This window comes from Hyposmocoma kahamanoa, unplaced genomic scaffold (assembly GCF_003589595.1).
Source record: "Hyposmocoma kahamanoa isolate Upper Pololo Valley unplaced genomic scaffold, ASM358959v1 102, whole genome shotgun sequence".
In the NCBI taxonomy this organism is placed as follows: Eukaryota; Metazoa; Arthropoda; class Insecta; order Lepidoptera; family Cosmopterigidae; genus Hyposmocoma; species Hyposmocoma kahamanoa.
Window position 1 is genome coordinate 13,699,288 of NW_020653337.1, and position 15,491 is coordinate 13,714,778.

The 15,491-nt window shown below is 39.6% G+C and overlaps 2 protein-coding genes across 3 annotated transcripts in view; one reads left to right on the forward strand and one right to left on the reverse strand.

The window, feature by feature from the left end:
- Positions 1-6,721: 6,721 nt before the first annotated feature.
- LOC113236215 (pyruvate kinase-like) lies at positions 6,722-8,527 on the reverse strand. Its single transcript, XM_026472226.1, has one exon. It carries the CDS (start codon positions 8,525-8,527, stop codon positions 6,833-6,835), a length of 1,695 nt encoding a protein of 564 aa, XP_026328011.1. The 3' UTR covers positions 6,722-6,832.
- Positions 8,528-9,139: 612 nt separating this feature from the next.
- Positions 9,140-15,491, forward strand: part of LOC113231755 (nuclear receptor coactivator 2-like) — a 53,883-nt gene continuing 47,531 nt past the window's right edge. For both annotated transcript variants that reach the window (XM_026466276.1, XM_026466302.1), the window contains exon 1: positions 9,140-9,405. The gene's annotated coding sequence lies outside the window, so the exon portion shown is untranslated. The remainder of the gene's footprint in view (positions 9,406-15,491) is intronic.

The following is a 15,491-nucleotide window of genomic DNA, read 5'->3' on the forward strand; positions in this document are numbered from 1 at the left end:
TGGCTCCATCGAAACAAACGATGATTTCGCAAATGTCAAGTAAAAATGACTATCTAATCTAATATGACATCGATACCATGAGTATCTCTTATTAGTTTGTGGATACCATATCGGTAAACCGGTAAACCCGCGATGTGCGACTTTGAATGATACTATATAGTCTAATGCAAATCATTCGAGTAAATCGAACCCAAGCACAATCATTCGACTCGAGTTGAATGATTTATCAATACCGAATTCGTTATAGTCGGTTGGGTGCACGAGTCGAATGATTATTATATCGGAACACCTAATTCATCATGTCAAGACCACACAATATCCCTGTTCCCGTCACATTTACAGTGTTTACCATATGTCAGAGAGGGTAGATGATCACGAGCAGAAATGCTCTATGGAATCTATGGATTAGTACTACTAATTAGTAATGAATGATCATTTAAATCATTCGAATACGAAAATTAGTAGGTTACTAATTTGACATTCGAATGACAGGATTAGCGATTACTAACGTGTCGAATATTGAAATCATCCACAATAGCGCATCGCTAAACCCGCCAATGCCAAGTTGAGGAACGCACGCGTTTTTAACTCAAAGAATGACTTACTATATCATTCTAATTTGTGGAATGGTAAATTCCGAAAAAGTTAACTGAGGAAAGAATCTACAAAAACAGCTTCATCCATAAGGATAGACTATGGAATTCTTTTTCCATCCTAGTTATAATCACGGAACACTATACTCACATTCCCTTAAATGGTACGGTTTTTTTGTGTTGTTTTGGCTTCTGGCTCCATCCAACAGAACATTATACCATCTGAGGGTCGTATTCCAGAACTTTACTCAATGCTCAAGACAGGACTTAAGCAGACTTGAGTATGATTTCAAGCAATGGAAATACGACTCTAATGGCAAGGACTTGAGTATGATTTCTAGTGCTTTAAATCATGTTCTGGAACTATCATATGGCACTTTAAGGGTCGTATTCTAGAACTCTACTCAATGCTCAAGTCAGGTTTGCAATTAAAACACAAGCACTGGAAATACGACTCTAATGGCAGGGACTTGAGTATGATTTTGAATGCTTTAAACCATACTCAAATCCTGACTTGAGCATTGAGTAAAGTTCTGGAATACGACCATCAGAATATTATATTTGACATTAGCGGACAGCATAATCGGTTATGGCAGCCTTTCCCAAAGTGGGCGATAACGTCCCCTTGTGAGCGCTGCAGGCCTAAAGGGGGCGGTAAGAGACCCAGAAAAAAAAATGGGGGCGTTGTTAGAGGCTTAGGGGGAGATTTGTAATTTCATCTAGGAAGACTCTAAGGGTCGTATTCTAGAACTCTATTCAATGCTCAAGTCAGGATTGCACTGGCAACACAAGCACTGGAAATACGACCCTAATGGCAGGGACTTGAGTATGATTTCTAGTACTTTGAATCATACTCAAGTTCTGACTTAAGCATTGAGTAGAGTTCTAGAATACGACCCTTAGGGTTGTATTCTAGAACTCTACCCAATGCTCAAGTCAGGATTGCACTGGAAATACGACTCTAATGGTAGGGACTTGAGTATGATTTCGAGTGCTTTAAACCATACTCAGATCCTGACTTGAGCCTTGAGTAGGGTTCTAGAATACGACTCTTAGGGTCGTATTCCAGAACTCTACTCAATACTCAAGTCAGGACTTGAGTATTGCAGTGAGCACTGAAAATCATACTCAAGTCCTTGCCATTAGGGTCGTATTTCCAGTGCTTGAAATCATACTCAAGTCTGCTCAAATCTTGACTTGAACATTGAGTAGAGTTCTGGAATACGACCCTGAGTCTTGTCTGTCTGACTTGAAAGTTCCGTTTCCTTTTCCTGCACTTCGCGGTTTGCGTTTACGCCACTGCAAAACGAGGAAACTTAAATAAGGAAAACATGGACGTTAAATACAAATACATAAATAGCTATTAGAACAGTTAATATGGATAACCTTAGAGGATGGAAAAAAAAGGATCTAACAGGATCCAAAACAATAAAAAAAAACACATGAATAAAAAAACAAACACAGGCTAGGTTGCATGGCCTAAAGATATTATTTGCTTTTCCGCAAGGAAAAGTAGGTACAATACATACATACAACAACATCAATAATTTCAATAGATGGAAAAAAAATAAAAGAAAGGAGCTGCCCTAGCTACGAAATGAACGTGCATACCTAAACAAAAATTGAACGAACAAATGGCGGATTACTTTAGTGTCGTACCATAATCTATCGAAAAGTCATTATCGACATGCAAACATTTAATTAAAGTAGACCAATATTCCATTTAGGAATATTTTAGGTTAAAAGGGAATATCCGGGAATGTCACATACAATTTTGAGTTTATTGTTTTGCGTTTACAAATACTCAAATATTACGAAAAGTGAATTTGCAAAGAAAAAATTAATATTTTGTAATTTGAGAGTAGGTATATAAAAAAGAGAAAACTTTGAAATATAAATTCTATATATTTCCAACCTCAAGATTCATATTTTCATAGAGAATTTTTTAAACAGATTCCAAATAGTATAAGCTTTTTTGTATTTATGCATTGATATAGAATTAAGTGAATATTTAATACTTCCATTTAATTTTGGAGATAAATGAAAGTAGTAACATTATCAATAATAATATTATTGTCGTACGTTTATTTGCTTAAAACATGGTATAACTGGAAATGTAACAAGAGACAGTGCTAGTATAAATTTATTTCGCATATATTAAATAGCATGCAAATGTCTGATTATACAATGTCAACTATTGGCCGAGCGCATTTGATTTGTGCAGAAAAATCGACACATCTCCGTAGTGAGACAAAAGTCATGAACGACTGCGAGTTGTGACAAGCCACGTCAAACACTCGGTCAGCTAGGCGAGTGACACCGAATGATGGCAAGGCAAGGGAAGGCAAATAGGCGGTCTATACGTTGGTATTGGCCTTCACCCGGCAACATTAGACCAACATGGTCTTTAGTTTGTATTGCTAGCTTTATAAAATAAGAATTTTTAGTAAAAAGTAAAAGTTGTCAGTGGGGAAAAAATCGGAAACGAGTGGATAATTTTGTTTTCAGGACCTGAGAATGCCTAGTAAATGAGTTTTGTTTAATCTAAATTAAATATAAAATTATTTACCAAAAAAACTAATGATGGAATTGTATTATCATGTAATCTAGTTACATTCAAAGTTATGTTAAAATTTAACTCTTCAAAATGAAGCGAATGAAATAAATGAAGATGGTCTTTGATTCAATGTTTATATACGACGCGCCATAACATCCTTTTTTTATTTGTAGGTAAACTTGAAATAGTAATAATAATAAAAACCTCGTAGTGAATTATTTTAATAACAGAATATCGATAATATGTACGCTTCCAAGAACAACACTATCCCAAAATAATCGTTAACAACAATCATCAAAATATACAAACAAGCAGGCAATCTGAAGAAACCAAAGCAATATTTGGCAAGATTTATGAATAAACTACTTAAATATGTCTCATTATACGAGATATTTGGGCTTTTATATGATTTATAGACAGAAAAATAACACGTGCCCGTACAATCGGTCGATCTTCGCTTTTTCAAATGCTACATCCCGTAATGCTGCAGCGACGAATTTTTATTAATACTCGATTGTTCTCACTATCAATATTTTTGTCCATTTTATTACAATACATGTGAATAATTCAATAAAACACTTGGAAAACATTTGTTTTCACATTTGATGTACTACCCTTTGACAACCGTATCATGTACCACATGTATTGCGAAATGGACACGGTTGGCATGACGTTACGTAATTTCGATTCGCGTGTTTGACACAGACCAATGTAATGCTATCTCTTTTGGCTTAAGACGGCACGCAAGAGTTAAACAAAGACAATAACATGTTTATGTTTTCAATGTCGAAATGCATCATATACATATTACGCCTGATTTATATATGTCAACATAACATGTCCTTTAGTTTCCATAGTCTAACACCGCGTTTACACTATTGTTTGGACGAAACATTCGTCGAAATTCCTCAAATCTGCTCGCATCGTTACGTGACTACTTGCTCCATTATCAATATGAGATGTGCTCAGGATAATTCTCAGCAGAAATAGCAAAAACCGAAGTTAGCGTCATGCTAGACATACCCACAGTTCGTACATTCTCAGGTTTTGTCATTCCAGACTTCTTCTTAGGACAATGCAACTTTAAATGACCTTCTTCCTTGAATATAAAGCAGCGTCTGCTCTCCTCTTTCAAAGTATCCGAATTCTGTTTTAGTACCTTCTGAATTTTTTTCTATTTATTAATCTTCACAGTAAAAGCTTCAACTCCAGACTCTTCGTCGTGACAGTTCAACAGTGCGTTCTTGTGAACACATAACTGACTTGTTGAACTTTCTACTGTTATGTCCTTCTTTTACATTAGCAATCAACTCGCTATGTATACGGCAAACTATCCAAAAAATCTTGCAGATTAGCAGAAACTCCGGTAAATCTGTACCTTCACCTGATTTAACTAACTCCTGCTGCAAAGTATGCCATTCAATTTTCAATTTCGAAATACAAGTCACTATGTCATCTGTTGGATCTTTTTTCGCTTTAGAAAATGCCAAACAAGCTTTATACAAACTGTCCTCATACATGCCGTCGTACAGCCGATACAACTCATGCCTTACATCCTTAGGGTGACCGAATCTCATCACTTTGTACAGGATTTCATCCGAGATGTTGTTTGTAATCACGAGCAACGCAGTGCTTAAGCCTCTCTTGTATTCTCTTAGCATCCGATTGTAGTCCTCAAGAAGAGAAGTGCCAACATTACCGGCAGCACTGGTCGCTTAGGTTCTTGTACTTGGCCCTCCACGGTATCCATTAATTCGTCGATGCCGTTGAGCATTGCGGTTATGCGATTACACCATTGGCCTCAGTTATGTCCAGCTTCGTAATTTGAATTTTACATAACTCCATTTCGATCGGATTTTTCCGCGTAGTTTTCAAATGTTCAACAAAGATGGCTCATAACCACTTAAAATTTATAGTTGATGAATTTACTACACTTTGCTAGTACTATTTACAAATAAAATTGTAAATACATTTTTAACCGACTTCAAAAAAGGAGGAGGTTCTCAAGTCGACTGTATGTTCTTTTTTTTTTGTATGTGTGTTACGCGATAACACCGGTATTTGTGAACCGATTTTCATGATTCTTTTTTTGTTGGAAAGGGGATACTTCCATAGTGGTCCCATTTCATTTTGAAGAAAATCATCCACCTCAAAGGGTGGCTGTTCACGCATGAAGATTCATTTTTATAAATAGCGCCTAACTTTAATTTAGGAGCAATTACTTTTAGCAATGATTTAGTTGATTTTGCTATTTCTCCAATTCAAGGCGTTTTTCTCGATATACTTTGAGTAGTGTCGTAGTGAGAACCTATTTTTATTATCTCCAGTATCAAGTCCTGTGTAGTGGCGAACTAGGGGATATTTCAATGAAACTTAGCAAATAGACGTAATTCCACGTACTTTTGAGGTCGGTTTTTTTAGTACTCTGTACTGAGATTATGCTATTTCTTTTTATTTTTTGACAAGCTGTATTTAAACATGACATTTAAGCATATTTCTTTTCTTCTTTATGACCATTAAGTTTCATTGAACATCATACTCAAACTCTAACAGTTTGCGCTGATATCACAAATTTGATTTTAGTGGTGTGGGAAAAACAGCAAAACATCTAATTAAATTACAAACGGAACCACGTTTCATCGGTAATTTAATATGTAATTTTTCAATTTTCGTCCATTATATCAAAGCTCTAGTTAAACTGGTCATTTTGAAGTGAAACAATTGACGACACCCGTCATTTGTTTCGAATTTGGGCTGGCCAATCGGAGCGCAGTTATCACCGTAATGATTTGGCAGAGCAGTTTTCAAACAAATTAAATAACATTTTCTCTCTATTTCTGGTTATATACTCGATGGTTACAAGTAAAGGACTGGCATCTGTGGAAAGCAAAAACATAGTTATATATAATTATGGCATAAATCACGTAATAAAGATGTTTTATTTAATACAAATTTTGAAACGATTTGTATGAGATCGATTCAAGAGCATACGATTCGATCTGTGGATCGATTCTGAGGCGTATGATCCATTACGATCTATAAAATCGATTCAAAGAAAAAATTGTGCATCCATAGCGCAAACCACAGCTACAGAGCACTTTAATGACACTACAATGTTGCCATTAAAAATATTAAGCGGACGTGGAATACTTACACGAGCTAAACGACGCGCTAGAAAAATATCCTAAACGTTTCAAACTATTAAAATAAATGCATGATATATTTGTTTCTGTGCAATTAATTTTTATTCATCTATTTTTATTAATAAATTTAAAATAGAAAAACGGCATCATATGAATATGCTTGCTACCTATGATATTAGCCTGCTGATTGTTACCGGGTACCCTGTGTAGGTAACACAGTACCAGGACAGGATAGCAGCACGACCTCGAATTTTGATAACAAACAAACCTTTATTTTTAATTGTAGTACCTGAGCCAAAGTAACATTTTAGCTCCGCTTTTAGCTTATTATAGTCAAGAGTCGATGATCAAATTAACGATTTTATTATTTTAGATATCCGCTTAGAAAAACAAAATCACTCACTCTTGTGAGAAAAAATATATGGCAGAAATTAAAAATAACATGTAACTATCTTCTAAAACAATAATAACAGCATTGTTGCTATAACGTAAGTACAATAAAATACAACATTAACATATCAATTGACAAGTATAGCAATCTATTCCATAAGTACAGTATCTCGAGCACTTGCATACAAAAGTCTTACAGAATCACAATAACCAACTCCACGACGAGAACCTGTTACAATAACGTAAGCATCTCCTGCTCGTAAAATTCTTTTTGCCTTACAATAGTCAAGAGCTGCGTGAATTCTAGCTTCAATTTCTGAATCCCAACTTCCTTTGTTTACTTCAAAGTAATGCATTGCTCGCACACCTCGCCAGAACCGCAGTTGTCGTGCTGTATGACAAGATCTAGTTACTGCCACAATCGGGCACAATGGTTGAGCATGTGAAAGAATTTTAGCAGTGCGTCCAGAATTCGTTAAACATATTATTACAACAGATCGAGACCTCATAGCCAGTTCCACAGCGCTGACACATACAGCTTTAGTAGGCTCTTCTAACGGACTTTGCATTAATTCCATGTTTCCGTATACCTGTGGTTGCCATGTAATTCGTTCAGCATGTCTGCAAATTACAGCAGCAGCGGCAAGACAATGCTCGGCCATTCGAATCGCGTCGTACGTAGGTGCAAATTTCTTTAAAGGAGAACCGTAATGTAATTCTAAGGCGAGTACATCTGCACCATCTAGTACCAGATTGGCTATATCGTTTACGCAAAGTGTTGGAATTTGTTCATTAATTACGGCTTTGCAAATACAAGGTTTCCCGGACAGATTACATTTTGATAAGATAATTTTTTGAGCAATGAAAATCTTTTCGACTGGTAAATCGGTACTTAATACAGATCTATCTATGCACAGACCATCTGCCTCAAAGAGAATATCGTCAATATTTTCCAGTCCTAACGCGGTGTCAAGACATGCAAACACCAAAATGTGTTTTCCTTTTTCTGCAAGTATCTCTTTTACTAAGCGAATATCTGTCACAGTTTGAGTATTTGGAACTAATACCGCATCTACATCAGCTCCAATAGCCCAGGAAATTTGTTGTTCCATATGTTCAAAAGGCTCCATCGAGTCATCACTACAGGGTTCAGAATCAGTATCTTTCCCTCCTTTATTGTCGTCTACATCACGAGGAACTTGGGATATGCGTACCGTCATTTTAGGCCCAATGGTTCCTCCGGCGACTACCTTACATTCAATAGAGTCGTCTCCAACTTCAGTTACAATTAATTTAATCTTTCCAGGAGTTAAACTGTCAATGAATACTATATCATTTGGTTGCAAGTCCGTTAAATGATCGTAACCAACAAACAAACAATCCGCCATACCACTTTCACGCCAACTGGCGTCGGTTGTTAGTCTTATCACTGAACCTTCCAATATTTCTACGGTTGAACGAGGACCTGCCTTTAGATCTCCAGTAACTATATCAGGTCCTCGAACATCAACTATAAGCGCTAAGGGGTAAACATACTCTAGTTCTGCACTGTAATTATAAACTGCTTGTCTTACGCTTTGTACCAACTGAGCACAAGCATCAGGCTCTAAATTTCGCATATTGAGACGGGCGACTGTCATTCCAGAAGCTATTAATCTTTGAATTGAAGCAGGTTCTCGATTACTAATACCAATGTCGCACATTAACCCTGTTTGAAGTTCTTCACAAGGGTTTCCATTAATATTTAGATTAGCGTAATGTTTCATGAGAGATGGCTGTGGAGGTTCCGAATGTTTTTTGAGCGATGGTAATGCTTCTAAGGGAATGTGCCAAGGTAATGCCATTACTGAATCAATAAGTCAATAGGACGCAACAAATAAATATAGAGAATAGATTAATAGTTGATTCTTACTTTGAATAGAAAAATTGCATTCAACTCAAAGCTCATTTAAATAGAAATGACACAACAGTGACAAATGAAGGTATCATGATTATTTTATTTTTCAATCAAGGAATTCAAAATGGCACGAGATAAAACGAACTAGTGTATCACCACCACAACTACCTGAAAAAAATAAAAATAAAGGCAACTCATAAGCCAAATCTGATTGGAAAATAGAAATAGTGAATGTTCGGCAGGTGAGTAAATTTTTTTATGTATCAAGCAAGACGTGCAACATATACGGCATGGAAACAAGAGTAAATGTTTTGGCAACACCGATTAATAAAAAAAAAAGAAAAGCGAGCGAGCTTGCTTGACTGCGTGTCACGTTTATCTTTTGGCAGAATAATAAAAATGCGTTTTAATTTTTAGTGGATTGTTATTAACATTAAAGTGTAATTTGTGAATAAAGCGTTTCAAAGAGTCTAAGTGTTACAATAATACCTACCGTCTCGAATTTTTCCGAAGAAAAACAATATTATTTTTCTCGTACCTACTTACCATTTGTACCTTGCGACCGTGAAGGTTGAGAATGTTACGTCATTTTACCTTTAGTGAGTGATACGAACTTATTTATTTTGATTCTGCACTGGAGGGTGTTCTTCCTAAAAGAAGTTTCTGTAGTCGTGGATGGTCTACGCCAGTGTAAAATGTTCTACAAATCAAACAGAGATGACCGGCTGCTACGAGATGCCGCCATGTTATTTAGTGTCGCTGTCAACCAGTGATCGCGGTTAGCCTGCATAAACTAGGAGGATTTGTCTCTTTTTGCGGGACTGTGTAAGTTTTTTAATTTATTTGTGAGTAAAATTGTTACAACAATCATTTCTCCTGCTTAACAACATAGGTTTTCAGCATAGTTTAACGTAAATGGACACAAAAATTGTATTGTTTACTGTGGTTCATTGACAGTCAATGTAATGACGTCATTGCATGTAAGTAGGCATAGTTCCTTTAAAGCCTAGATTTGGCTAGAAATTTGGCTGGATTTGTGTGACGTTCTCAAAAATACTTCAGAAAAACCTCCCTTACTTGCATATTTTGAGATTTTCTGTTCAACGTTTCTGTGAAATAAGTTTTCTCAAGGTTTTCAATTTGCCTTTGATCACCTTGTAACAAGAGGTTATTTTTTGTTCCTTCAGCTAATAATTGTGGTTTTAAATGATGGAGAGAGTAAAGCTGGACGTCTAGTTGATTACAAAACATGGTGGGAAGAATTTGTCCAATTGGACTTTTCTCACTTTATTAATTTTATGAATAATTCTTAAAAATGAATTAATTTCTTAAAAAACTGTGATAGACATTGACCTACCAATAAATAGACATCGGGTTCGCGCTTAAAAGTGTCCGCATCTATAGGGCGTTAAAATCACATACAGAGTGTCCATTGCAACCATCTTCGTTTGTTCGACTGTCAGCGCGGTTGTTAATCATGCTGTACCATATAAGAATAACTTGTAAAAATTACTGCAGTAAAGTGTAAAAACAGGGTTTTGTAATATTTTCACTAAACAAATATATTGTGTTATCATATTTCTCATTGAAAAATGTTATTTTGTACAGTTTTATAGTATTTAATTTATATATAAATGAATCGTAAATATAAATTACAAAAGCACACAAAATAATCAAATAGCTAACTGTCCTTTTTCTACACATTGCATGCGCAAAAGATGGAAAGAGACCCATTGTGTCAATTTCAAGATACTTATAATATAAACTTCTTGGTCATTTTCAATTGTTCGAACCACAAGCAATTAATAAAATATTTAGAACAAAGAAACTATAGAGTCGCTTTGATTTTAAGTGACTGCCTCCGTGGCCGAACGGTTACCATGCCGGACTGCCACGCAGAGGTTCCAGGTTCGATTCCCGGGCCGGGAGAAATGTTTGTAGGGCTTACATTTATTTCTCTCGTGAGTTTGGGTGTAATTTGTGGTTGTCTATGTGTGTGTCCATGGCACCCGCGGCACAAGGTCTCCCTAGTGCGAGCTATGTTGAATGTGTGCATTATAATTTAAAAAAAAAAAGTTATTTTTAAAATTATTTTTAATTAAACATTAGCAATAACTAACAAAATATTGCTGTACTCGTTTTACGGCTTCGGATTACCTATTAGAAGTCAGAAAATACATTTGCCTGAAATAACGTTAGCTCAAATTTTCATAATGTCAAATGTATTTTTTTAGGAAGATTGCAAAATAAAAACTATTTCTTTTGTCTTTGTGAAAAGCATTAAAATTACACGAAAGCATAACAGTTTTATTATAAATCGGTTTTCAGAATTACGGATATTTGAGTTTACATTTAGTTGGAATATCAGTACATTTCTTATAGTACACATTTATTTTCATATTTGTATGTATGTACTTGGTACTTGGTACTTGGTGTAATGGGCTGGTGTCCGCAACTCGATGTCAAGGCGCTTATTTTGCGTGTGGTGGGTGCAGGGTCCTACTTGTGCCACCCAAGCTCCTCCAGGAATCTCAGCAGCCTCCTAGGTTTGCTGAAGACTTCGGGGAGCGACCTTGGCACTCCAAGGTACTTTGCCCTGTAGTTGGCCACGCCCGAGCACTGTAGTAGGATGTGCGCAGCCGTTTCCTCCCCCTCCATGCACTATCTGCATAGAGGGCTGTCTGTGATACCTAAATTGAAAAGGTGTTTATTGTATGGACCATGACCTGTTAGGGCAGCAGTTAGAGTACGAAGCTCTTGCCTGTTGAGTTTAATTAACATTCGTGATAGACTGGCATTGAGTGTTGGGAGTGCTTCCCTCGCCTGTCTACAAACCGTAAGGGTGGTCCATGTATTATTATGTGAAGTTTTTGTCCTTTGTGTATAGTTGTTCTGGACCATTGATAGGGGAGGAACACTATGGGTTCTGGTCCTACTGCGTCCGTCTCTGACCCTTTTCTGGCTAGTTCATCTGCTGTGTCATTGAGACGTGAGCCGCTGTGTCCTTTAATCCCCTGTAGAGTTAAGTGGTTTTGTTAGGTTCTTACCTCTGTCATTAACAAGTTCCATGCCCCACAACGGATGGTGGGCATTGGAGTCAGTGGCCACGACGATGTGCTGGCCGCTCTGCTCGCAGTATTTGATTAGCCATTCCATTTCCTGCGGTGGTGGTACATCAGTCTCCGCCATATAGACAGAGGCAAGCACCACTTCGGGCAGGCCCGTGGCCGTGTCAGCTAAAAGCTTGACGGCACACAGGTCTCTGGAACAGAATTCTGTTAGTGGCTGTATATGTAAATTATTAGAGTAGTTGATATCAGCTTACCTCTCATTTGTGAGAGTCCATTTATTTGGCCGCGGGCGCTGATCCACGGTTACTGGATCAGTGCCACGGCTGTGTTGTTTGCCTCCAACCATTTCCGGAGTTGAACCGTTGCGGCCTGGCTGTGGTGGAGGTTGCATTGGATGATTAGTGATTTACTGAGCGAGGGGGTAACCACCATCAGTGGACAGCAGCTCCTCGTCTTCGTCCTCGCTCAGTCGGATGTCTCCCATCCCCGACACGCACTCGTCCGCAGAGACGGGGGTCTGGAAGGGCTCCTTCCCGTCTCCGGTGATGCCATAGGAGGTAGAGGGCTCTGGGGTTACGTCCATCGGTGGTTTATTGATGTCCGCCTTCTCAGGCGGCGTATCCGTGTACAGGCCCCTTTTGGATCTGAACCTGAGGTAGACCGTGCCTAACTGGAAAGTGAAGCGCCGGTCATGCCCAAGGACAGCCGGGACCAGTTCTTCGGGGAGGCTCACCACCACTAAGGTATGTCCACTTTGCTTCTGCAGCTTGTGGACAAACCAGCGGTGAACCTCCGCCCATAGGTTTTGCCACTTGAGGATGCGGCTGATTCGGCGTGCATCCTCCCAGTGGCCGGGAATTAACTGTCCGCAGACTGCCCTCCGGGGAGCCTCCACCCCATTTTTCAATAAGAGGGGCTCCCCGGACGGCAGCCTGATGGTGCTAATGGCATCTTCAAGCCACTGGAATGTGGCTGTGTCATGGCACCACAATTTCAGGGACCCGTCACTAAAGACAGGTTTACCCCTGAATTGTGGGCCGACGTCCTCCTCGCCGCACTCCTCCGCTCCCTGGGCGAGACGCTCACATAAGGCCTCCTGAACCTTGTCGGCATCGGGGCTCCGTATGTAGCCGGTTTTTGCCGAGGTAATCACCGCCATCAGTTCTGGCTTGGTAGCCTCGGCGTACGTTCGTTGTTGGGCGGGCCTCTCAACCCTTTGTCGTTTATGCTCGCCTCTCGGAGATATGGTCTCGTCGAGTCGAGCACGTTTGGCATTGGTCGAGGGCCTCGGCGCGTTTACTGGTTTGTTTCCAGGAGGGAGGGGAGCCCTTCCAGAGGGATGTGCGGCGGACCCAGCAGACCGCACTGGTGCAGTCCTCGGGCCACTTCCGTCATCCACTGGGGGCCTCGCCTCTCCCTCCTTCGGCCGTTGGTTGTTGGGGTTTTCACTCAGACGACCTTTCTTATTCTTGCGGGCAGGGCGTCCCCTGCTCCCACTGGGGGCTGGAGGTGGTCGCTCACCGTGGCCGCTTATCCCTTCCTTGCGGATGGGCTGTGGCCTTGAGTTTGGGTGTGCGACTCACCAGGGTCCACCTAAAAACCCCCCCGGGTTTCCCTCTCGCCGGTTGAGTCGGCGCCGTGGGATCAGTGAACATTCACCACGACGCCGCCCGGCCGCCCTAGCTTACGCCAACCAGGGTCCACCCTGCTTCAAGAGCTGTGTTCGTGGGGTTCTGCTATGCAGAACCCGGTGTGTTCGCGGGGGCCGCAGAACCCGAGGTTTGGGCCACTACCGCTACTGCTGAACTAGCACCAGCATCGGTGCTTGGCTGACCTTGGGGTTTCCCCTTTGGCCTACCACTCACCGTAGGGCGCTGTTGTGTGTGTGTGTGTGTATGTGTTGTTGGGGCACTTTTGGGTTTCCCCTCCAGTACCACCGGTTTTGGGTGATTTAAAGTTTTAGAATGATCATTATTGTCCATAGTAAAGTGTTCGTTGTTCGCTCTCCTGATTTCCCACCCACCACGGAGCCCGCACGTTTGGGGATGTCCCATTCGGGATACCAGGATTATCAGGAGAGTATAGGTGCAGAAGTTAGGAGCTCATTGCGCGACATCGGGGGCTCGAAATGTGCGGCTGGCTGACTTGATCAAAGTCCGCCAGGTATTCCGCACATACTCACCATCAGCATGGCCGAGTTCGTCCCCCCACACCTCGCCGGTGGCCCTCTGACGGGACACATTGCCGTTTCCCTGTGTTGGCTAGTCACAGGGCTACCGTTTAGCATGAAATCAGGGCCCTAAAGCAATACAGGATTCCTTCATCCCTGCGTACGGCGCTCAACTGCGTAGGCATGAACGCAGGAGGGTGTAAATTAAGACCGCCCACCACTTGCCATGGTCCACCCCCAGAGACGCATGGCCGGGCCGTGTTGATCGCTTCGCGCCCTCACTGACAAGACTCAGACTGAAGCCGAGAGTTGTCAGTGTTGGCCCCAGGGTGTACCGACTACATCCTTGGGCGTTCTGTAACAACTTGTTATCACAGAATGTTCAAGAACTTCGCACGCGTGGAGGTGGAACAACTAACACACCCCTTGTATGTATGTATCTGCCCAACTCTTTATTATTTCTTTAAGTGAATTTGTACAAAATTCGACAATAATGTATATATAAAAATTAATTAATATTTACGATAAAGGCTACTCCATTACTCTTGTGTTCAAGTAATTTTTAGTCGAAGCTAAATATGTTGTATTTTGTGAAATTTCCAGTAGAAGCTGAATATGGTGTTTTTGGGCCCTTAAATTGTTGCAAGCAAAATTAGGTAGTACTGCAATGACATTAAGATTTAAATTAAATGTTTTAGTTTTTTATATTTCGTTACATGTCTCTATGTTTGTATAGGTTAACTTTGGACGTTTTTTTCGTGGTTTTTGTAATAGACCCGACGTCCATTTGTTGATAGGTCAATGGTGATAGAGATAATAGATATTTTATGTGACTAGCTTAAAAAATATTATGTAGTTGGATTGTTGACAATTTCTTTCAAAATAAGCTACATTTTTTTAATCTGCCAAATAAATTAGGGATTCGTTAAACAAAATGTGAGTACTGCTAGAGGATCTTCCTTTTTTGTGATGCTGAGCCAAGGTATTAGCGGTTCTACGCAAATAAAGTTTCATATGAAATATTGCTGCAGGTTGTTATTAAAACAGTACTGTTATCTACATTATAACAAAAAAAGTTGAAAGTTCATACATTATTTAGTTTCCCATTTAAAGGCTTAAGACACAATCAAGACAATTAATGATAATCTAATGAGCCTCTGTTGGTATTTTGGCAAAATTTTGTTTTGCAATCAAGTGGTTACTTTTAAATAGTTGATATTATTGAAAGGTAATCTCTGCATAATTAACATTAACAATACTGGGGAAGTATGTTTATATAGTGGAAGGACTTTACTAATAAATTATAAATGCCACATGCAAAATAGATGCCTTGGTGTCGAGTTGCAGACACCAGCCCGTTACGCCAAGTACCAAGTACCAAATTTTAAATTATTGCTAGCTCATGTTATCATGATTATGTCGCTGTGATGAAGGGCCTATGAGGCCCTTCATCACAGCGACCATTAAATGATATATTGTGATCACAACTAATTACAGTTTGGAGCCAAGACCAACAGCATTAAGAAACTGAAGGACTTTCCTGGCTCTGACAGTTTTTATGTCCTCTGAGTGTGGCCTGTGCTTACCCAGTATGGAACTTCACTGGGTGAGGAGATGCACAGGAATTTCATCTACCTCATGGCAGAATCTATATTCTCTGTTTTCTCTCC